Genomic DNA, 24192 nt, shown 5'->3' on the forward strand with positions numbered 1-24192 from the left:
TGGCAGGTAAGTCTATATATGATTCAAGCTTTAATTAATCTATTTGATTACTTGAAAAACTGCACAAATGTTCTCAAGAAAAGCCTATGTACTTTGTTTTTTAGGTGGTGCAGTGCGTGTGCTGCAGTAGGCATCAGAACAGGTATTCCCCATTCTCACACAAGACCGAATGCCACTTCTTGGTACACTTTCAATCTATAATAAATGTAAGCATTAGTACCAGCAAAAATATGTGGGGCAAAGTATGGAAGGTAATGCTCTAAGTCAGAGCTTTACAAACCCTGTGCCACAACACATTAGTGTGTCGGCTGCAGTGTGTAGGTGTATCATGTGAATGCTCTCCAGTCTCCTCCCAGGACTGGAAAGGGGTTAGTTTAACCTCTGATTTGCTAGTAAAACTGAATTATTGTGCCACAAAATGTCTAAAAAGTGTGTCGCCAAAATGAAAAGTTTGGAAACCTCTGTTCTAAGTATTAAAAAACTGATTGATAGGATTACAAGTCATGTAAGGGCAGTGTGGAAGAAAAATCAAGTCTTGATGAGGGCAAAGTCCGCTCAAGACCCTGTTTGTTAAGACAAGGCAGTTGCGATGGAGAAGACCTCATCACCAGCCCGACTCTCCTCTGAGCTGATCAGTGGGGTGTTCTGCTGACGTACAGAGCTTAACAGCTTTTATTGGGGTGGCAACGTTCTCACAACCTGATTAATGAGAGACCACAAGTTAGCTTTGAAAGGAACAGCATAGGAAAACTGCATTTGTGGGTCAAATCCCCTCAATCATTCCATCCTGCTCCCTGCCTTGCAGACCTTTTCCCACTTGGCCTGGGAGGGCAGCGCACTGACTCCATCTACAAAAGCTAATGCAGCTGAAGAGGCCAGAGACCATATTGATTGTCTCTTAGTGCAGACCCAGGTCACTGAACCTGAGCTTCCACAGCCACTGCCTGCTATGAACCACTGTTGGCTGCATCAGCAGCAGGTATATCTGTGCTTCTGAGAATATTTTATTCTCTTGCTAATAATTCTGTTCTAAATGGGGATTTTATATTTGGCTTCCTTTAGTGATGTTTTCTTTTGAAATGTTTAAGATGTATTTTTCTTAACTTTGCTACATTGAATGTGCATTCTGTAGTTGACCTCTTTAGCAATGTTTTATTTTGAAATCTTTAAGATAATAGTTTAGTTTCTTGTTTTTTTGTGTTGCTTTGAATTAATACTTTATATCTGACTTACTTCAGTAATGTTTTATTCTGGCTTGTTTTATTCAGTCTTTTAATGTAGGTTGTAAACCACTTTGAGATTCCGCCCCCCTAAAAATATAAAGCGGTATAGAAATGAAATGAGTAATAATAATAAACATAATAATAATAATAATGTTCCTTTCACATTTTAATATTTTAAGCCCCTCACCTTCCTTCATGCTGACACTTTTTTTACACTCTAGGGAGACATGGCCTTAAGATACAAACAGTCTCAAACCTTGCAGACCCCAGACCCATACATTCATCAAGGACTAATGAAATAAATGGTGTTCTGTGAGATAGATAGATAGATAGATAGATAGATAGATAGAGATAGATAGATAGAGATAGATATTTGTAAAGATTTGCAATTTGGAAAAGATTACTGTTCCAGAGGAAAAATAATTTGCAACAATATAATTTTTACCCTTATGTCTATGTGTATTTGGTATAATATTTTTATAACAACTTTTTATTTGAAGAAGATATGTTTCACATTTTACAAATTCTGTATTTTATAAACAAAACAAATACCCCACCCCCAAAAAAACCTATGCATTCAGTAATGTAAGAAAATTCAAAAATACAAAATTACCCAAAATTATCCCTTTTCTACACCTTGACAATTTTGTTCTCTGTTGTAGTAGTTGATGGGACCTGAAGTCCAACAACACCTGGAGTACCTACCCCACATTGACTACCTGTCCCAAATCACTGGGCAGCTCATCTGGAGCCCTCCAGCATTCCCAGGTGAAAATAAGGATGTTCTCTTCTACATCAGTATCACAGCTAGTGAGTTGTATTTATTGATTTAGGGTTTTCCCCCCCCCCAGGCTTCCCTGAATGCAGTACATAAATTCAAAGATTTCTGTGCTTAAATTACTGCCGTTTTGTATGTGTGCCCTCTAATAACTTTTGTACTTGACCTGGAAGAAATCTGCAAGCAATGATATTGATGTAGAACAGAATGTCCCTATTTTCACCTGAGGAATGTTGGAGGGTATGCACGGGGGGGGGGGAGGAACCCACCACTTCTTTCTACACATTTGTGCCCTCACATTGCTGGGCCGAATCCCTGAAGAGGTTTCTTGTGCATACCCTTAAGCTCCCACCTAGCACAGTTTTGAGAAGGAAGAGAAATATTGGCTGGTGCAAGAAACGAAAGCTGTAATTTCAGTTGTTGACTACTGGAATGCACGTTTTCAGGAACACACACACAGACAGTGCTTTTTTCTTAAATTTTTTTTTAGGGGTACTCTATTTTCCTACTCATATTGAAATACTGCCCCTCAATGAGGCCAAACTTATATTCACAAAATGTTTAGGAGTATGCTTACCCCTGCGTCCCCCCAGAAAAAAGCACTGTATACACACACACACACACACACACACACGCGTGTGTGTGTGTGTGTGTGTGTGTGTGTGTGTCCAATTATATTCTAAGTTTTCACGTTCTTGTTGCCGTTAAGCACTTCAATCGTTAATGACGGCTGGCCTATTTTAGATATGATGTGTAAAACATGCAAATAATTATAGAATATATAGCTTTAAAGCTGGAAAAAAGGGAAGCAGAAACTCAATGTATTGCTGCGTGAAAGTGGCTTCAGATAATCTTCAGTGCCCCTTTGTGGGTGCAGCAGTCCAAGCCACCTGCTTGTTGGTTGCCTGAGAAGTTTCCTTGGTAAACAACAAAAAAGCGAATTCCTGCCATGCTCTCCACACAAACAGCTGCCTTTCTCCAGGCTCTCCTTCCTTCCGGAAGGTCAGGAGCGACCGTTAATCAAGCGGAATGTTGGAGAGGATGGGATTTAATCCACGCCATCTTGGTTTCCATGGCTTGACAGAGGGTTGGGGAAGTCCCTGGAGAGAAATGGTCGCCCCAGAGCTGGCCTGGCGATTTGCCACTGAACCCTAGCTTGAGGGACGGAGGTTGACTCTTCAAGGCTGCCCTCCTGCCCTGGCCACTGGAAGGTGCAAATTGGCCTCAGCCGCCTCAGTGGTCAGCTATTCTGGGCCCTCTGTCTCCTCTTGCCCTCCATGGGTGAGCAGCGGCTTCTGTGTGACTTTCTGAAGACAGGTAGGGATTTATCTCTCAGAGGGCCGGCATGTGCGCTTACACTGATCCACCATTGAACCGGCCCACATTTGTTCAGCCGAGCTGCTTGAGATGGAAAACGTATTGCAGCTTGGCCCAGTTAATGGTTTCTTAAACCCTATTGGGTTCACTGGAAGTTACTCCCATGTAAGTCAGTGCAGAGGTGACTGAGCGCTACAGCCAGTGCTTTTTTCTGGGGGTATGCCAGGGGTACACATACCCCTAAACATTTTGTGAATCTAAGTTTGGCCTCATTGAGGGGCAGTATTTCAATATGAGTAGGAAAATGAGAATATCCCTAAACATTTTTTTAGAAAAAAAGCACTGGCTACAGCCCAATCCCAAGCATGTTTACTTGGAAGTAAGGCCCATTGATTTACACACCCTAATAAGTGTCTAAAGGGTTGTTGCAGCCTTAGTCTTGGTGAGCAAGTGTTTAGGAGGTGATCTTGATATGAAGCTTTTGAAAAGCTGTTTACAATTTTTATCCCCTCTTACCCAGGGTTCATGTTTCCTTTGGAAATGAGGCAGAGCGGAGACTGGTGTCTTTATGATATATGGTTCTCTCTCTCTCTCTCTCTCTCTCTCTCTCTCTCTTTCACACACACACACACACACACACAACCTGAGCCTACGATAGAGAGGTTCAAAACATTGCCCTCCAGGAGCATCCCTTCTCTCCCATTGCTGCAGCCTCTGATTCAAAACAGGCAACTCACATTGTACCCTGGGCCCCTTTTCCAGCTGGCTAAGTTTAACAGACTGACACCTTTTTCACATCGATCACAACACAGCCAACTGAAAGCCTAGAATGTCATCCTAACAAAAACTCTAGCACTGTCTTCTAATGCTTTCATAGCTCAGGGAGAGGCTCCTTGCATTTGGTGGCTGGCACAGAATCTTTGCTGATAACCCATGTCCCCTTGTTCTCTGCAATTGGCCCATCTTTTAGGCAATCTTTTGAACACGGGGAGCTGAGTCCAGTTATTAAGGGTCTGGCTTCCAGTTTAACTCTCCAAGAATTGATTAAATTCTAACACTTACTAAATACAGGAATTGTGGGTGTCTTGCATCCACAAACCCTGACACCCACAAACTCATAACAATATCAGGGTTGCCATATTTCAAAAAGTGAAAAGCTGGACAGAAAAGTTGTTGAGCTTGCAGCTTCAATATTCCAGATATGTCCAGGAAATTTCGGGTGTATGGCATCCCTAAACAATACACAAATGGGCTGCTAGAGATGTTCTCATTCTTGCCATAGTTCTAAACAAAGCAAAAACATTTGGCCCCTCCACCTTGCCAAACCACAACTATAACTTTTCATTGATTTTAGCACCCTAAGGTCATCATTGCTGCTCAAGCTTTAACAGCTAAATGGAACAGCGCCACTTTGCCAAACCATGGTGTTCCCATTTGAAGTCAGTTTCTTTTACATGTCGGCAGCCCCTACCAAGGATTTGTACACACTATAGGGATGCGGGTGGCGCTGTGGTCTAAATCACTGAACCTCTTGGGCTTGCCAATCAGAAGGTTGGTGGTTTGAATCCGCACAACGGGGTGAGCTCCTGTTGCTCTGTCCCAGCTCCTGCCAACCTAGGAGTTCGAAAGCATGCCAGTGCAAATAGATAAACAGGTACCACTGTGGTGGGAAGGTAAACAGTGTTTCCATGCGCTCTGGTTTCCATTGCACCAGAAGTGGTTTAGTCATGCTGGTCACATGACCCGGAAAGCTGTCTGTGGACAAACGCTGGCTCTCTTGGCCTGAAAGCAAGATCAGCACCACACCCCATAGTCACCTTTGACTGGACTTAACCATCCAGAGGTCCTTTACCTTTTACCTTTGTACACACTATAATTTTAAAACTCATTCAAAGCACATTCTTTCCCTCAAAGAATTATGGGCACTGCGGTTTACACCTCAGAGTGTTACAGCACCTCTTAAACTACAGTACCCAGAGTTCTTTGAGGGAAGGAATGTGGTTTAAAGGTATGGTGTACACAGCCTAGAAACTGTATTGGCATGCTGACTGTGGAGGCTTCCCTCCTCTGCAGCCAGCATGGCAGCACAGACTACTAATCTTTTACTAGGTCAGAAAAAAACAAATACTGTACACAGTTTAGTAAATGTTGTGAGTTGATCTGCAAGATTTTGCTAGAGCACTGCACTAGAAAAAAAGAAACCCAAATCCAAAGATGTTCTTTCACTCAGTACAAGAGTTCATGCAACTTCAAACACATACTTGATGCTCAGGCAGAAACTGGAGCATTGCTGTGTAACCTGCCTATTGTAGCACTGTATGAACTTGCACAGACATTTGCAAAAGAGCATTGACTGTTTTTCCTTCTACCCTTGGATCATTGGATCGAAATCCACTGTAATTTAGCAAGTAACCCTGTGGTTGGGAAGCTGAATGTTTAAATATTAATAGAAAGAAATCCCAATGCTGTTGGGAGTGGGAGGAAACCCATTTAAATCAGGTAGAATATATGGCACCTGAAATACATTTTGTTTAAATCATAGGTTGGTCAGCATGTCGGAGGATGTTGTGAAGAACAGCAAGGATGGGGGGATACTTTGCAAAGACCAATAAGGTTGATTCCGAGCCCGAAATAGCTCAGGTATTTGTCAATTACGTATTTTATAAATATATTGACGGTTTGGGTCAAAAATGACCCCCCCCCATGAAGTATTTACCTATTTTTTAGTCAAATCGCCAAAAAACAAACCCTGGACATTTTAGCCGCTATCTGACAATTCTGCCAGGATGCCATAGCGAATCTCGGCTATGTCCAGGAAATTCCAGACATACGGCAGCCCTAACTAGTGGAGGCTCTTAATGTGTTTTCGAGTTTCTTTTTGAATATACAGGCTGAGCATAGGTGGATATGCACAGCTTAAGTATGCCCAATAGGGCAGTTCATAAAAAACATTTTTTTGAAAATGCCTGCTCCAAAGGTTTTATCTTACTGCACTAGGGATTATATAACTATATCCGAAATTTCATGCCTATCAGTTAATATCTTGACCCTGCTCCACTGAATTGAAATTTCAGCCCTCACGGCATAGGAAAACGGCCAAGTAAACAGCTATTTTCATGGAGGAGGGTCAAGATATTAACTGATATGCAAGGAATTTCAGATATAGCTATATAATCCCTAGTGTAGTAAGATAAGACCTTTGGAGCAGGCATTTTCAAAAAAAAATTTTTTTATGAACCACCCTATTGCCCAAGAGAGACGGAAGTCTACTGCCCTACACCTCTCTAGCTCTCTCTTGCCCCTCTCCAGAAAACCTGTCTGCCTCATTTGGCTCATACACTGCACACCAAGATTATGTCAGCTGGAACGGGGAAAGGTCTTCCTTTGCCCCATTCAAAAGAACTTTAAGAAGACCCAGTTAGTGGGTGAAATCTCACTAACAAAAGATAGCTGTGCCTGGTAACTTTACAAAGGACAATTAAGGAGTGGTCCTTTTGACGTTATTCACCTTGTGATTTCGAAATCCCCAGTCTTGTCACTGTATATCCTCAGAAGTAAGTCCCATTGAGTTGAGTAGCACTTGCTTATTAAGAAAAATGTGTGGGACTCAGGTATTATTTGGTACGTCAATTGTTGATAATGTGTCATCCCCCGCTCTCCCCGTTTTAAATCAGGAGGAGATTCTTCCTGTAGAAAATGAAGAGGCAGCGTCACTGAAGGATTTTGAACCGCAAGTGGAGGAGGAGCCACCAGGAAAACTGCGGCAAATATGTATTTTCCCACCACAAGGCATATTTGCTGAAATAGTAACAAATGGTATGCAAAGGGAATACAAAAGGGGAAGAGAATACAGCCTCCCTTTTCTATTGGCTATAATTGTCTTGGTTTCTTTTTTTTAACCTAATCTTAAGGTCCAGGGTTTTATATTTAAAAAGGTATAATATCAGCTGATCAGTGGTAACTCCCTTTTGGCAAGGGTGGAGAACTCCAGCATGTAACTAATCCCAGTGGAGACTGAAGTCACCGACAATCAGCTGATCCCTTAATTACTGGCTTTTATTCAGACATCACTCTGCTGGCCTATGGAACTGTGAATTCTGCACAGTGTCACAGCTAACAGTACTGGGATTGTTTTCATGGTCTCTGATTTGTGCTGGGATGTTGACCTTCTACAAGGCAGAAGCAAACCAGAGGTTTAAGGAAGTTGCAAGGCTAATTATCCCAGGATAATTAATTGTGGGACGTCAAGCACCCTTCAGAGGTGAATTGGCAAGAAACATGTAACATATTCTAACATTTTCATGTGTAGTTCTTCAGCAGGTTTGGCTCAGTTAACCTGCCTGGATATGTTTAGTCATTCGGAGCTCTTTGGAGGAAAATCAGAGTGTGATAAATCAAGTGAAACCTTCAGGAGCCTTAACCAAAACCTTCAGAACTCCACTGAAATTCTTTTGTCTGCTAAACAGACAAGATAACTGATACCCCTTCCATTTTGATCCATCAGCTCTGCAGTTTATTCCTAACTGTTATTGTTTTAATCATTATTGTAAGCTTTTAAGCCTGGTCTTAATGTTCTCTCTTGTAAGTGAACTCCCAAAAGTCTATAATCCTCACTACATTTATGCAGATTTATCTTGAAAGTGGGTCATGACCAAGCACACAAAGAGACATTTTCTCCTGTAATGTGTACAGAATATGACCCAAATAATTTGATCTGCAGAAAACATTACGATTCATGCCTTGCCGCTGAGTGAAATCTCTAAAGATCCTAGATGAAATGGTCACTTAGGGGAAAGTTTTACTATTTATTAATCCGTTTATATTATTTGCAATGGTTATTTATTGCTTTTGATTTTTGTTGGAGATAGTATTCATTGCCCAGGAACAAAGAAAGAAGGATAAATATGGAAGCTCCTTTGTTCCATTGGCTCCCTGTAACTTCCGTTTTCATTTGCCAGAGCTGTGTAGGAAGTGGTTCTAAAATTGCATCTTCACTTTCCAGTGCTCCCATTCTGGTGCAGCGGGAAAGAACAGGAGGGGCTGCCAAGAAAAATCGTACAAATAACAGTAACTGGGAGGAGATCTGAAATATCTCTAAAATCTATTTAGATTGCAGAACAACAATAAAAAAGCAATCACGCTCATCTGTGGCCTGGGTTGCATGGTAGCACATTTAGCACCATAGCTGATTAGCAACAGCCCATCATTGTTGACTGCATGACAACAAGCATTTGACAGTAGCTTTAAATAAAGAATCAAATTAAAAGAACATTTTAAAAAACGGCACAGAAAAGTGCATTACTAGCGCAACTTTTGTTTCTTTCATTACTTTAACCAAAAATCAGTTTTCATGAAGCTCTGAAGAACGTAACATGATTTCTGAAGGATGCTAAAGCATTTCTTCCCCTGTTTTCCAGTAGCAGCAGCAGCGCTGATCTGGGCTGTTTTCTGGGCTGTTATAGGCAAGGAATGTCTTCCTGGTGGAAATGTCTTTGGACTTTTGTTCCTCTTCTTTTGTTCTTTACTTGGTGGTAAAGTTATGGAGTCCATTAGAATACCTGGCTTCCCTCCACTCCCTCGTCTTTTTGGTAAGTATTGCTTTATCAGGTACCGTGCATCATCTTATTTTTACATAGACCTGTTTTTTTCAATATGACAGCAGAGTTGTCCAAATGTCAATTTAGGCTCCCATTTTATTTATGCATCATTTCAAGGGGTTTCCATTGGAGATCAGTCATAGGCTTATTTTCTTCAGGTAACCGAAATGTTTCAAAGGGTATTTCTAGTTTTAAAGAGTTTCTTTAATAATAATAATAATAATAATAATAATAATAATAATAATAATTTTTTATTTATACCCCGCCCTCCCCAGCCAAGGCCGGGCTCAGAGCGGCTTACAAGCAATAATAAAAACAAGATGAATGATTACAACTTAAAAACAAAAATAAAATACAACATTAAAATAATGGAACATTAAAATACTAAAATGCAGCCTCATCACAAGAGGAGATAGGAAAAAGAAAAAAGAAAGAGAGGGAGGGAGGGAATCAAATTGGCTCCAAGCCAAAGGCCAGGTGGAACAACTCTGTCTTACAGGCCCTGTGGAAAGAAATCAGATCCTGCAGGGCCCTGATCTCATGAGGCAGAGCGTTCCACCAGGCTGGGGGCAGAGTTGAAAAGGCCCTGGCTCTGGTTGAAGCTAATCTAACTTCCTTAGGGCCCGGGACCACTAGGGTGTTGTTATTTATGGACCTTGAGGCTCTCCGTGGGGCATTTCCCCCCTCCAGCCAGTGAGTAATAGAGGACTCTCAAGTGTAAGCAAGATATACAGCATATTTGCATCACCCTACATATGATCCCATCCAGCCAAAAGAGGAAAAGGTGTCAGTCTTCTTAAATCCATGAGCTGGACTTGGGTCCCTTGTGTTTTGGGCAGGAGAGTGACAAAAGACAAGGAGCTGTTTGTTTAAGAAAAGCTGGTTTCTTAATATGCATATGTAAGTTGCTGTTAGGATCTTTCTTTGTATGTTGATGGTCATATACAGTACCTGTTTCATCAAGTATGTAAGTGTATTAGGGGAGTTTGAATTCCAACTGATGCACAGTAGCATCAGTCCCAGGGATCTCTGTGTCTTGTCAAATAGAAAAAGGAAGAATGGCATCTACCAGTCACTGTCAGTTTAAGATGAAAGGCTGTTTTCCTTCTCCATCTGAGACAGCACAGAGTGGTTGGGGCAGAGAGAATCGTATCTGCATGTCGGCGTCTTCTTCTTCTGCGATCACTCGTAGCTGAGTAAAATTGTCTTCTATAAACACAATTTTCACTGTGAGTCCGCAAGTGACTGTGGAGGCCAATTCTGGATCCCCACGTCCTTCCATAGTGGGGACATAGGTTTCCAGGCAGGAGTTAATCACAGTAGTGAGGGTTTGCCAAGCGTGCCTTCCTCCTAGCACAGTTCTCCCTTTCGTCCTGAGTTTGAGCGTCTTCAATTGGAGCACTCGCAGGCCAGTGTTTCCCAGTTGTGAGTGAGATCTCCATGTAAATTAGATAAGTAGATACTGGTTTTTCAGACTTATAAGCAGCCACAGAAAAGGGCTTGAACAGGATCTGGGCTGCAGTTCTGGAGAAGGGATCTTTTCACCTTTGCCCATAAAACTGTTTCCTTGACTTAAATTCGTGCCACAGTTGTTACTTGGTACAGATTGGAGAAAAGGCATTCACATGCTGCTCTCTTCCCCAGCTGCCTGCAACTGTTACTGGTTTCCAGCAGATTTAAATTGTGAAAGGGTGGAGGGGAAAGGATTCAACCCCTCTCCCCCAGTGATATAGCCCAATCCCAGCCCCATTCCATATTGTTATTCTGGCACACGATTTAACACTGCAGCCACTTCGTCCCATGCTTTCCAAATGTTGCTTGCCGCCTGTGATGTCAACAATGAGTGACATGCCTTTCTCTGTTCCATTTAGGGATGCTGCTCGCTGGGTTTCTCATCAGGAATGTCCCGTACACTAGTAAACTTGTCCAGATCAATGTGAAATGGGGAGCTACCATGCGAAACATTGCCCTCTCAATTATCTTGGCTCTTGCTGGTCTTGGCCTCGACCCACAGGTGAAGTATCAAATGGTCCTTAACACATGCAAAATCTTTATGGACACTGAGATGTGTGGCAAAGAGCTTTCCTGGCGACCACACAAAAGCAAAATAAAAGAATGTTGCCCGCAGAAAGATGGTTTATTCTTTAAACTCTTCCCAGCTCCAAATATTCACTAGATAATATGCTAGATATAATTTCTCTATCCCACCACTCTCTAAACATCAGAGACATTTGCAGAACCCAGAAAACAGAGTTGTTACCTAGATGCCAAACCCACAGCTCTTGGAGTCAAGCACCATTCTATTTAAATTTTCCATTCCTGAGGAAGAATGAAAACAGATACAGTATTTTTTATTGCACTTGTAGTGGTATGATTTCATACAAAAGTACCTTTTTTGCTTTGGAGCAAGCTCTGGAAAATATTTTGGAACAAGTTTCTCGCAATGCCAATGTACACTGGGGAAAATGCATCTGTGAAGGGCAACCAATTGGCTAGCACCAATCCAACACACTTCTACCCCTAATCTCTGTCACTGTTTTTACATAAGTTTCTGAATTTTTTAAGGTGAAGGCTGAGCATCTTACTGAATACAATGGTACCTCGGGTTAAGAACTTAATTCGTTCCGCTATAGTTAATGGGGCCTCCCGCTGCCGCTGCACGATTTCTGTTCTCATCCTGAAGCAAAGTTCTTAACCCGAGGTACTATTTCTGGGTTAGCAGAGTCTGTAACCTGAAGCATCTGTAACCCGAGGTACCACTGTATTTTGTTACAGCTCCTGATCCACAGACCCTTTTTTTAAAATTAATTACTGTTTTATGTTTTATGAATTACTTCCACTTACGCTCTGCTTGTATATTTGTAAATGAAGGGCATTGCAAGTCTCTAATTCTCTCTCACCCAAAGGGAATTAAAATTAGATAGTGTTGCTTGTGCATGCATTGCTTAAAAAAAGAGTGTGGGGGAAACTTACAAGCCCCCTAATTCTTGAAATTAAGGGTGAGACTTACTGCCAACCCAGTATGCAGTTTTCTGGAATGCATATCTGTAATGCACTTTGATGACCTGGGTTCACACTGCAGGAGACGAACTGAAAAGTGTACGTCTATCTTCATCCTAAACAGCTTGAATCCATTTCCAATCTCCTATTATAATGCATTGTATTGTCCCATACAATCAAAGCTGAGTACAGCAGAGCAAATCTCAACCGATTTTACGTAACAGTAAAAAAGAATTTGACAACAGTTGTTTTTTAAAAAAATGTGTTTTGTCTTTCAGGCTCTGAATAAGTTGAAAGCAATCTGTTTTAGACTAAGCTTTGGTCCTTGCCTCACGGAAGCCTGTGCAGCAGCTGTCCTGTCTCACTATATCATGAACCTGCCATGGGAATGGGGGTTTATGTTAGGGTAAGAGATAACTTTGCTTTCTCTTGCTTGCAAGTGGTACATATCTTCTAGCAATACCTATAACTGCAATCTTAAACACAGTGCGCAAAGTCCCGAGCCCTGAGGGGATGCATCGTTTGGGTTCTTTAGTGTTATTAATAAGAATATGCAAGCATGGAATCTCTCCCTTCTCCTGCAATCCATTACCAGTCTGGATAATGAAGGTGCTTGGAGCGTTTCATAGAGTGGCAACACTGAGAAACACAGAGAAGACACACTGTTTAGGTTTGATGAGGCCCTAAGCTACTGAAGGTAACAGGGCCCTTTATATGTCCAGCTGTCCTTTGTCAACAACAAATTGTCACTGTTTTTTTGTGTTGAATATATGCTATGTGGTAATTTATGGACCTAATAGCAGGCATCCCCAACCTTCGGCCCTCCAGATGTTTTGGACTACAATTCCCATCATCCCTGACCACTGGTCCTGTTAGTTAGGGATCATGGGAGTTGTAGGCCAAAACATCTGGAAGGCCACAGGTTGGGGAAGCCTGACTTAATAGTCAGTTGCATATTTTGCCATGCAACCAGTCCATGCAGCGTGTAGGCACCCTATACAGTGGTACCTTGGGTTAAGTACTTAATTCGTTCTGGGGGTCCGTTCTTAACCTGAAACTGTTCTTAACCTGAGGTACCACTTTAGCTAATGGGGCCTCCCACTGCTGCCACACCGCCGCCACACGATTTCTGTTCTTATCCTGAAGCAAAGTTCTTAACCCGAGGTACTATTTCTGGGTTAGTGGAGTCTGTAACCTGAAGCGTCTGTAACCCGAGGTACCACTATATATAGAAATGAGTAAACCACTGATATTTTAGGGAGCAGACTAGCAGGTGGGGCCCATTACTTACATCATAGGAGCCTACACAACACAAAACACTGTTGCTGTATGTAGGTTTTATTTTATTTGTTTTTTATCTTACATTTTGGAAATGTACATCCAGGTTTTTTTCCCCTTTAACTTTTTTTTGGGGACCCCCAAGAGAGTGGGGCCCTAAGCTATAGCTTGTTTAGCTTATACGTAAATCCGGCACTGCACACAGCTGTGTCTTGTTTTCCCTTTTTTACAACACGGAGTGCATTGTTGTGCTTATAGAGAGAAGGGCAGAGGAGAGAAATTTATTTCCAGAAATTTCTGATACATCCTCTTCTGTAAAGTTTTATCTGAAGGAAGCAATGTAATGTTCCCTTCTTTCGCCAAGAGCTAATTTTGTGCCCTTTCAGGTTTGTTCTAGGTGCTGTGTCTCCTGCTATCGTCGTCCTTTCATTGCTGATGTTGCAGTCCAGAGGATATGGTGTTGATAAAGGCATTCCTACCTTGGTAATAGCTGCTGCCAGCCTGGATGATATCGTGGCCATTACAGGATTCAACACCTTCTTGGGCATGGCCTTTTCCAAAGGTACTGGAGCTACTCCCTAGGAATGAAAAGCCACTGCATGGACCCATTAGAAAAAAAAACATAGGCAGAATTGGGAGGCTGAAAGCGGTGCTATTTCTCTTGAGGATGGGAGAAAGCTGACTTCCTTCAGGAAGGCTTCATTGTGATGTGACCTCTTCTCTAACAGAGAATATATGTTGTCAAACAGCTGGGATTGGGAGAAGGGGAATTCCATTCCATTCACGTTAAAGGGGAAATTACTTAATTTGCACTTTCTGAAATGACACACAGACAGCAACTCGGCCATCCTTCAAACTTCACACAGCTTGTGTGGCGGTTATATAGCGTCTGCTGTTTATTAAGCACTCATTTTTATCTCTTCCTGCAGAGGTTATACAATAGCCACTGCTGAGTGAGCACTCATCCTAATTTGTTTGCACAGAGATTATACGACTTCCCATCAACTGATTGTTATCCCAGACTTTTTAGTGTGCTTTCCCATCACTTTGCTTACTACAAAAAGTCTGCTTTAAAAAAAGAAAAAGTTGGTTTGTTATGTGAAAACCTAAATTTGCAGGTATGAAGTTGAATACATCCCACAGTATAGTGACAATCTGGAGGGAACCCAGCATTCTGGTTCTGAGCTGAGTTACACCAGCTTTGTCTTTCCTCCTATATTCATCTTTGCACTTTAGAAACTGTAGAACGATCACAGCAGGTGAGCGCCATTTCTTTTTTTCTTTTACTTCTGCTGTGGTACAATGGCTGCCACCTGCTGGACAAAGAACCAATTGCAACTCCTGTATAGAATCATCGAATCTTAGAGTTGGAAGGGACCCTAAGGGTCATCTAGTCCAGCCCCAGCAATGCAGGAACCCATCCATGACAGATGGCCAACCAACCTCTGTTTAAAAACCTCCAAGGAAAGAGAGTCCGCCACCTCTCGTGGGAGTCTGCACAAAGCCTCTCAATTCAGTAGTTGCGTTTTAAAACAAAAACAAAGATCCCTGGAAGACATACTCTTAACTCTGTCTGCTTTCTATCTTGAAAATACTCTTCAGGACATTTATTCTCTCTGCGCTCATTTCTCCTCTGGTAACTACTGTGAATGCATGACCTGCTGTCTGTCTGCAGACACTGCAGTCGTCTGCAAGGGATTCCACACGACAGGACTGATGTTGCCAGCCTTCATGTCTCATTTGCAGACATCTTTATAGTGCAGAGTTGGTCCACCAGCAGGCCTGGTGCCTGAAACCAGCTCCCCGAAAAGCACATCCTTGGGGATCCTGCCATCTTCCATGGCCACCTTCCAAGCAAGGTGTAGAGCCATGGGTAGGCAAACTAAGGCCTGGATCCGGCCCAATTGCCTTCTAAATCCAGCCCACAGACAGTCTGGGAGTCAGCATGATTTTACATGAGTAGAATGTGCCCTTTTATTTAAAGTGCATCTCTGGGTTATTTGTGGGGCATAGGAATTAGTTCATTTCCCCCCCACCTTCAAAATATAGTCCGGCCCCCCACAAGGTCTGAGGGACAGTGGACCGGCCCCCTGCTGAAAAAGTTTCCTGACCCCTGGTGTAGACACTGTTGTGACAGAAGCGTGAACATGCTGGGAATGTGGGCTTGAAGTGAATTAAAGCTCTGTTGCCGTAGCACAACAACTTCACTTTTTTGAAGGACTTTAGGAATGTGAGGGGGGCGGGAAAGGCACCAAAAAGTGTGGGATGAACTAATGATTAATGGGAATAATATAACCACTGCTCAAGCAAATAAGGATTAATGTTCATTGCCGTATAACCACAAACAAATTAGAACTCATGCTCAGTAAAGGCCAGACATAATCTATCCTCTGCATAAACTTTATGCAAGCAAAGCAGGAAAATGAAAATCTGTGTTTACACCCTTTTCTTCTGTTGTGTCCAAAAAGGCTCTGTCTTCAAGAGTATCCTCCGTGGTTTAATAGAAGTTGTAATTGGCGCAGGAGCTGGTGGCCTTCTGGGAATTTTCATTTGGTACTTTCCAAGCAAGGATCAGGTAAGAAAGGAAGCTGCTGGAAAGTTTCAGCCTTGCATCTCATCAAGGGGAAGTGGTAAGGGAATGATGCAAAAGACACTATCCATATCCTAGTTTATAACTGTTGAGAATGTGATCCAGAGATTGTCAGCGTTACAAAATCACTCTTTCCCAAGGATGTGAATCCAGTGTATTTTATTGGCATTCTTTTTCCTGGAGCCAGTAGTGTGTAACTTATGTAGATATCAGATTTTTCACTGTGGCATAGACTGCACAGTGCCTGCGTGGTTGCCAAGAGGCAGAGATGAGTCCAGCTGGTGAAGAGGCAAGGGTGTCCTGCCCCTCCTGCTGTGACAAGCTCTCCTCCCCTAGGGGAGGCATGAAGAGGGCAGAGGAGAACTTAGCTTCACTCAGGCATAGTCTCAGATTGCTTGGGGAAACTCTGGAGAGGAGGGGACCTAGGCAGGGATCTTCAGTCTCAGCAACTGCTTCATGGGGGCAAGACCCACCAGAGATGAGTTGCTGTGCTCATTAGGCCTGACTATTGTGAAGGTCCTGTTTTTGCTAATAAAGAGTTAATTCCAACTTGCTCAGTGTGATTTACTGCTGCCTCACTCCTGTCACCACGTTTTAATGGATGCCAGGATGGGATACCCTCTCTCCCTCCCTTCTGTTTTAAACAGAGCAGCAGTGAATGATGAAAGTGTATTTTCCCATCATTGATGGGGCAGTGTGCCCATGGCGTTTTGTGGTCTTATCTCTTTTCCTGTTCTTTTGGGTGTGGCAGCCATTTTGTGTTATGCCACGCCCCCATTCGAGCCTTTTGCGACTGGTGCCCCTGGTACTTTCTCAAAATCCCAAAGATGCCCACCGACTCTAAACGTTTGGTGGGCCCAGACTGGGGTCATTTGTTCCCCTTCAGATTTAAACCTGCTCTACATGCAGGAGAAGTTTTGACCTTCGTGGCTCTGTTAGGGGGATGAGGATATTTCTGCCATTGCTGATCTTGTCCTAAACAGAGGACTCATTTGTAGATTTTAAATATACTTTCTATTTTCTTCCCTGGTCTTAGGCATATGTTGTGTGGAAGAGAGCATTCTTTCTGTTGGGTCTCTCTGCGTTTACTCTTTTGAGCTGCAAGCATTTTGGCTTTCCTGGATCTGGAGGCCTCTGCACAATTGTCTTGTCATTTCTGGCTGGACTGAGATGGTCTGTGGAGAAAGTGAGCATTCTGCAAACATAATGTTGTTGTTTAGTTGTTTAGTTGTGCCCGACTCTTCGTGACCCCATGGACCAGAGCACACCAAGCACTCCTGTTTTCGCAAACATGATAATAATAATAATATGTTTTTATTTTTACCCCGCCCATCTGGCTGGGTTTCCCCAGCCACTCTGGGCGGTTTCCAACAAAGACCAAAAATACATTAAAATATCACACATTAAAAGCTTCCCTGAACAGGGCTGCCTTCAGATGTCTTCTGAATGTCAGGTAGTTGTTTATCTCTTTGACATCTGATGGGAGGACGTTCCATAGGGCAGGCACCACTACCGAGAAGGCCCTCTGCCTGGTTCCCTGTAGCTTTGCTTCTCACAATGAGGGAACCGCCAGAAGGCCCTTGGCGCTGGACCTCAGCGTCCGGGCAGAACGATGGGATGGAGACGCTCCTTCAGGTATACTGGACCGAGGTCGTTTAAAGCCGAGAACTCAGGAACAGATTTATGTGAAGGAGAGAACTCAAGTTGGACTGCTTTACAGTAGCACCCTGGGCTCCTTTAGCATCAAGGGCAAGAGAGAAATGTAATACTATGAATGACAACAACTACAACTACACAATAAGCTAGTTATTCATAGCTTCAACTGAATAGAAGTTTAAAAATTTTAGAAGTTTGGGGAAAATGGATACAAATTGAAAAGTGGTCTCTTAAACAAAATTAATGTTGGGCACATTGATCAATTACACGGCTAGTTTGTGGAGGAAAGAATTCCAGAGTCCACAGCTGGTCAGCACCTGCATTGATCAGGACCAGCCAACATGCTGCAGAATAATATATTATGCTATGTAATTGCTTGTTACATTAAAAATTGTTATATTTTAAAAATCTAATAAAAAAGAATAATACTAGTTCTTGTAACACTTTGTGTTCACTCTTCGTTTTGCAGAAAGCAGTGGAAGAGATTGTTAGAATTGCCTGGCAATTTTTCCAACCCTTTCTGTTTGGTTTAATCGGAGCTGAAATATCCGTTGTCTCTCTCGGACCAAAAATGGTTGGTAAGTCTGCTAACCTGTGGTGGCAGGGGTGCCAACTTGAATAAGACATTGCGGGAGGAGGGGCACGTAAGCCCCGTCCTGCATAATCGATCACATGATGCGACACACACACACACCATTTGAATGACAATGCCCATCAAGTTGTGGGGGGCCCGGCCCCCTCAAATATTTTATTAGGGCCTCAGCCTCTAGGAGTTGGCTCCTATGCACTGATGAGTGGGGCTATATTTCCTTAGAAAGGTAAAGGACCCCTGACACTTAAGTCCAGTCACAGACGACTCTGGGGTTGTGGCGCTCATCTCGCTTTACTGGCTGAGGGAGCTGGCTTTTGTCCGCAGACAGTTTTTCCGGGTCATGTGGCCAGCATGACTAAGCTGCTTCTGGCGAAACCAGAGCAGTGCACGGAAACACCATTTACCTTCCCGCCGGAGCGGTACCTATTTATCTACTTGCACTCTGACATGCTTTTGTACTGCTAGGTTGGCAGGAGCAGGGACAGAGCAACGAGAGCTCACCCCGTCGCGGGGATTTGAACCACCGACCCAATCGGCAAGCCCAAGAGGCTCAGTGGTTTAGACCACAGCGCCACCTGCGTCCCTTAGAGGACAGCTAATGGAGCATCTCCTCCAAAGCTGAACAAGCATGCATTTCCATAAGTGAATGGGCAGAGAAATGCCCTGGAGAGAACAGAGCAGAGGGTCAACTGCTGCATCCCAGCCCCTGCTGCTTGTGTGAGCCACAGCAGAAGGTGGCAGGCTGTAGAGGCTTCTTGCCCATTTTTCACTGTGGCAGCTTGAAATATACTTGGGAGTCCTGTAGTGATTTCATGCTCTTTATTGCAGCTTGTGAAACAGTGATTGAATTGCCTCCCAAACCTCAAGCTTTTATATACATTATTTATACAATGAGTCCCATCTGATTGGCTGATTCTGCTTCCCTCCTGGAGCCTGATTGGTCTTTTCCTGCAGGCCAATCAGTTGTTGCATTCTACCATCCTACTAGCCTAATAGGCCGATTAACTTCCTCCTGGAGCCTGATTGGTCTTTTCCTGCAAGCCAATCAGCTGTTGCATTCTAGGATACTACTTGCCTGTTGTTCTGGGATCCAAGCTTAGTACATAACACAGCTCCAGGCTGGTGCAACACAACTGCAGCGTTCTCCAATACGATGTGCAGAAGCTGAACCACACAAGCAGCTGAACCTTCTTTTAGCACTGGTGACAGGTCAGTGTCCCTCCAGGGTGTGAGAGCCCCTGGCTAGCTTAGGGGATACGCGCAAGTCCAAATGGCCCACACAGTTCTATTCCCTAACATCTTGCAACTGCTCCCCATCGTCTCAGTTGGCCACCTCACTCTCACTTAATGTTAGGGCTTCGTCCTGCTGACGCATCACGACTGCTTTTGCCTTTTGTTCCTAATAAGATGAGGATGGGGGCTGATTTCCCCCCGAGAGGAATAATGAAGTATATATCCCTCTGCCTACAGGGTTTTGTATGATCACAATGTGTTTGGCTCTCATGATACGGGTTACTGCTACGTTCCTGTTGGTGAGTTTCGCTGGCTTGAACTTCAAAGAGAAAACATTTATCGCGCTGGCATGGATCCCCAAAGCAACTGTCCAGGTAGAGTACGCCTATATAGGAGACCCTGTTTCTTCTGCAGAAAAGATGCTAAATCACCCGCCATGGTGCACTACTCCAGGTGGGAAAGATGTATTGCTTTTGACTCTTGCAAGCAACCTGATAATCAGCTTCCTTACTCCATAGGTTAATTTCTTCCTCTGTCTGAAGTGTTTTCTGTCACAGCTCTCTTAAGAGATCACTTTCCCCATGCATGCAGATTTGCCCTCAAAATTGATCTCACTAACAGAAGCCCCTTTTAACTGAAAAATGCATTCCCTTCTGTGGACCCCAAAATCATTGTTTTAGCTTGGGGAGATGCCATTTTGCTTCCTAATACACAAATTCAGCAACCCAGTGAATTATAATGGTGACAATACTGATAACTTGACCCATACAGCATCGACAGCCCAGGCCTCCCATTTTGCAAGTCAGAAGCTGGTTATCATTTCACCACAAGCTGGATTGAGCCCCAGGGTCTCCAAATTTAAGAAGGGCCACAGTGAACTGTGATTGTAAGGCTATTCAAATCAGGCTCCTGTAAGTCCTGAACTGGCCAAATGAAAGAATCCTGCTTGGACTCTAATATTAGTTGATGAAGTTCATGGAGCGAAAGGGGTTTCCTTTCCCTCGCAACTGCAGCAGCACTGTCTGTTCAGGAAGGCCCCCTCTAATTCTCCAGAAAGGCTTCTTTATGGGGTGCAGGTAGCTTCAGAGAGGGGGACACACGGACAGGAAACTTTCCTTCTGTGAATATAACATGTGATCCAATTCAATGTCCTTTCCACCCCTCCTTCCCTGCAGGCTGCAATTGGTTCTGTTGGTTTAGATACAGCCCGAGAGCTGAAGGACCCAGTCCTAGAACATTATGGCCTGACCATCTTGACAATAGCTTTCCTGGCAATCCTGTTCACAGCTCCAACTGGGGCTCTGATCATTGGCCTGGCAGGACCCAAACTCCTTCACAAGACTGACATGGGCGATGAAGAAGATGGTGGGAAAGCATCTTCGCCAATATAGGGAAGTGTCAGGGAATACCTAAATCCAGGCTTCCAAGAAATTACGGTGCCCTATAGTGGCATGCAGTTGTCTGAAATCCCATGTGGAATGCATTGTAGGTTCTTCTAAAACAGCAACCCAAGTAGAGGAGGACATTAAATCAGCATCCAGGTGTTCCTTCATCCTTCACATAGGAATTTTGGATGACTGCAGCCACAGGTGGAGTAGATCAGTGGCCTGGTTCAAAGAGACAAATGCCAGCAGGGCATGAGAAAGCATTTAGGGTGGCTCCATGAAGTGTCGCTGGGAGTTTATACGGTGGTTTCAGCAGAAAGACATGCCAGAAGCACCAATCCCAGCAGTAAATAATCAAGAGAACGTTCATAGACTTTACAACTGATGGTCATAGCTCCCAACGGCTTTTCCAGTAGCCAAAGGCAGTTATGTTCTGGCAATAGATATGCAGTCTTTGGGACCATCCAGGGAGAGTGATGTTTCTTTTCCTATCCTGAATGCTTGAAACAGTGAGGAAAGGGCCCAAAACACAAATATTGTAATGGTGCAGTGGACAGTTTTGCACATGGAACAAAGAAAGTTCATCAAAGTTTGTCCATGTATTAGATACTAATCTGACTGGTCTGGCATTGCAAAGATTCATATCGTCCGCCATCGATTCCCCATCAACACGTTATAATGTTAAAACAGCAACAACAACCCAGCGAAAGTAGTAGCTTCAGAGCTGCCTGCAGCAATACATCAGCCTCTTTGACCTAATGGGTTGAACTGCATCCAGGAAGAACTGTTGGAGTCTTTTTGGCTTCTTATGAATATACTTGCAGAGGAGAGGAGAATGAGGAGGGCAGCAGGAAATGACTGCTATTGGATGAAGGATGTGTGATCTTGCTGGGATGAATACAGAGTATTTTTTTACAGCTTTTACAGTTGCTGGCAATCACACATATATGTGTGTTCTGTAAAACGAACGGGTTGCTGAAGTTCCAGAGGATACATGGGTTTTAGGACTCAAAAAACTAGATACTAGCAAAACTTGAGTCAAGAGCTGCACGTGAACCTTAGAATGCTGTCTCCAATTTCACAAGTATGGGGAGTGTATTACTTTAAAGATTATGCAGATCCACACATATGTCATTTAGGAAAACTTTTTTTTCCATACTCTGTTTCTCCATACCCATGAATATTGCATGGGGTTTTTTTGTGTTTTTTTAAAGAGCAATGTTGGGCATGGGTTAGAAAGAAATTGGGGTTTTCCCCAACCCTTGAGACCCAGTGGTGATGAAGTCACTGCTTCATAAGATGCTGCAATTCCTTTGAAAACTATTGAGGGCATTGTACTACCTAAACAAAACTGCTCACAATTCCTCCAGTACACCCAGTTTGTTTGTTTGTTAAAAAAATGGGTGCTGGTTTGTAATGCTCGCAGTTTTTTTGCTGACTGCTTTGTAAAAACAAAACACCAGAGGATTTTTAATGCGGATCAGGTGAGTGTGGAAAGCTGTATTATCTGCATTTTTATCGCTTGTGGCAAAAGCAGTGCTTTTAAAACTGTTGTATGGAGGAGTGCAGGAGTGTCAAATAGCATAAGAGAGCCCCCTGCATCACATTGCTAATCGTATGATTTTAAAGGGAGAGTTTTAAAATGGAACTTTCCCTTATCCCTAGCTTTGATTTCCACTACAAAAACTCAAGGGTAATAATATTGGCATAGTGTACTTAGAGCTGCCATCTGTTGGGAAAGAGAAACAGAATGCTAAAAAATATGCACTTTATAGCTTTACTGCAATGTTTCACCAGAGGGAGCAAAAGGCTCAGACATGCATTGTTTTCCTCCATTTTGGTCTTGGAAGATTGAAGAGTCAGAGTCTGAGTCTTCCCTGCGCACTCAGATCTGATTTCTACAATAAGTCTTTTAATGTTCCTTGGGTAGACATAAGAGTTATTTTTTACAACAAAGACAAACGTCCAGTAGTCATTTTCTAAAACCAGAGCCGAAAGCCACCATCTGGCAACCTTTAACTCTGGAAAGGTGTGAAAAGTACTGTGGAATCAGATTGCTGCATCTGGCTGAGGTTCTGCTGTCAGTCATACAGAAGGCACCATGTCTCTACAGCAAGCTGAACTCAAGTCCCTTACTTGAAGTGCCTTCCAGGTGCAACTTCCTGAAATGGCAAATTTGCACCCTTTGCTCAACAGCAGCAGCAGTTACAACTGGATTTGCTTTCTTTCTAGTGCATGACCACTTTGATACTGGGAAATGTAAAAAAAGAAAAGAAATAAATGTCAATGACTTTATAGAGTAGTGTTCTTGTTTCTATTAAAGTCAAGGGTCTATTGCTTAGGTAACCCTTTTTACTAATTACATATATGCTTGCATCATGCATGATCACTTCCAGATCTCTTTATAGAGCATTCACCCTGCGTTGCTTGCAGAAAGTTTATGGGAAGGTGTGCTACTTATAGAGCATTCATTGTGATTTATTTGTGGGGAGGCAATATGATGTTGCATCGAACAATTGCACTTTCCAGGACATTTCCCCATCACCTTCTCTACTAAAAAAAAGTATCAAGGAGGGATATATTTGTGCAAGAGCGCAAAATCCACTTTAATTGCAGAACTTGAGTTTGCCAGTATGCAGTTAAAATCTCTCACCCAACACAAAATATTCCGGAAGTGGCCTGTGTATGTGTGCGCGCATGTAGATCTATATTTTGAGTTTGAGGGTACCAGTAAGTGTTAGAAGTTAATCAAGGCTTGGAGTGTTAAACTGGGTGCCAGACACTGAACCCCTGGGTTCAGTAAGTGTTAAAATATAAGCCAGGCTAGGGTCCTGATGGGGTAATTGCTTGGGGTGATGAGTCATTAAGAAAGCAAGGAGAGGGGGCTCTGTGCCAGAGAAGACAAAGTTTGAAGTTGAATTTTGGGGCTGTGATGTAACCTAGAGAGATGAGGTTGCAGGCTGGGAAAGGAGCACATACAGAGAGTCTGCCATGGTTGATTTCTGCTAGTATGCAAGGTTATGGGAGAAACAAGACCCCTTTGGGGTGTTAGTGCTGTGACCCCCTCCATCATAGGCTCAGGATGTATATATGTGTAAATAAGCCATATATCATACAGACACCCTGGTTTCCGCTGTGCCACATTCCCAAAAGGAAACACGAGCCCTGAGTAAGTGTCTGGAACCTTGCATTGCTTGGAGATTGGGGTGGCGTGCAAATATACGGTTCTGCTCTGCAAGTAAAAGCAAATAGCCAGATGTGTAGTAAGATAATACCCTGTGCAGCTGTTGCTTGGCAGAGAAAAGAAAAGGAGGGGGACACATTGGGGTGAGACCAGGAACAACTCATGTATAGTGCAGCTTAACAGAAATCCTGGAATTGGCTAGATCTGTATAACTGCACACCTAGTATTTGGCAGAAGCACCATTAGTCAGGCTAACTTTTGTCCTCAGTGTTACATGCAAACTTTCACAAGAGGATGTTTGAGGAGAGGGAAGATACTGTGGGCCATGTTTGTTTTGCAAAGGCTCCCTGCTGTCAGCT

At 43.2% G+C, this 24192-nt stretch overlaps 1 protein-coding gene across 4 annotated transcripts; it reads left to right on the forward strand.

Moving 5' to 3' along the window:
• Nucleotides 1-118: 118 nt before the first annotated feature.
• LOC308485045 (sodium/hydrogen exchanger 9B2-like) lies at nt 119-22944 on the forward strand. 4 transcript variants are annotated; one of them, XM_081020329.1, is made up of 12 exons: nt 119-142; nt 5861-5958; nt 6993-7134; nt 8736-8906; nt 10787-10929; nt 12194-12321; nt 13580-13755; nt 15662-15768; nt 16820-16969; nt 17909-18017; nt 19502-19638; nt 20440-22944. In XM_081020329.1, exons 2-12 carry the CDS (start codon nt 5902-5904, stop codon nt 20653-20655), a joined length of 1536 nt encoding a protein of 511 aa, XP_080876455.1. In that variant the 5' UTR covers nt 119-142; nt 5861-5901; the 3' UTR covers nt 20656-22944. The 4 variants fall into 4 exon arrangements, with proteins under 4 accessions (XP_080876455.1, XP_080876453.1, XP_080876456.1 ...); XM_081020327.1 differs by lacking the exon at nt 119-142 and adding an exon at nt 3029-3318; XM_081020330.1 differs by lacking the exon at nt 119-142 and adding an exon at nt 3029-3318 and having other exon boundaries at nt 8781-8906.
• The last annotated feature ends 1248 nt before the right edge of the window (nt 22945-24192 follow it).

Source organism: Podarcis pityusensis, assembly GCF_964106645.2.
Source record: "Podarcis pityusensis genome assembly, chromosome: 9".
Taxonomy (NCBI): domain Eukaryota; kingdom Metazoa; phylum Chordata; class Lepidosauria; order Squamata; family Lacertidae; genus Podarcis; species Podarcis pityusensis.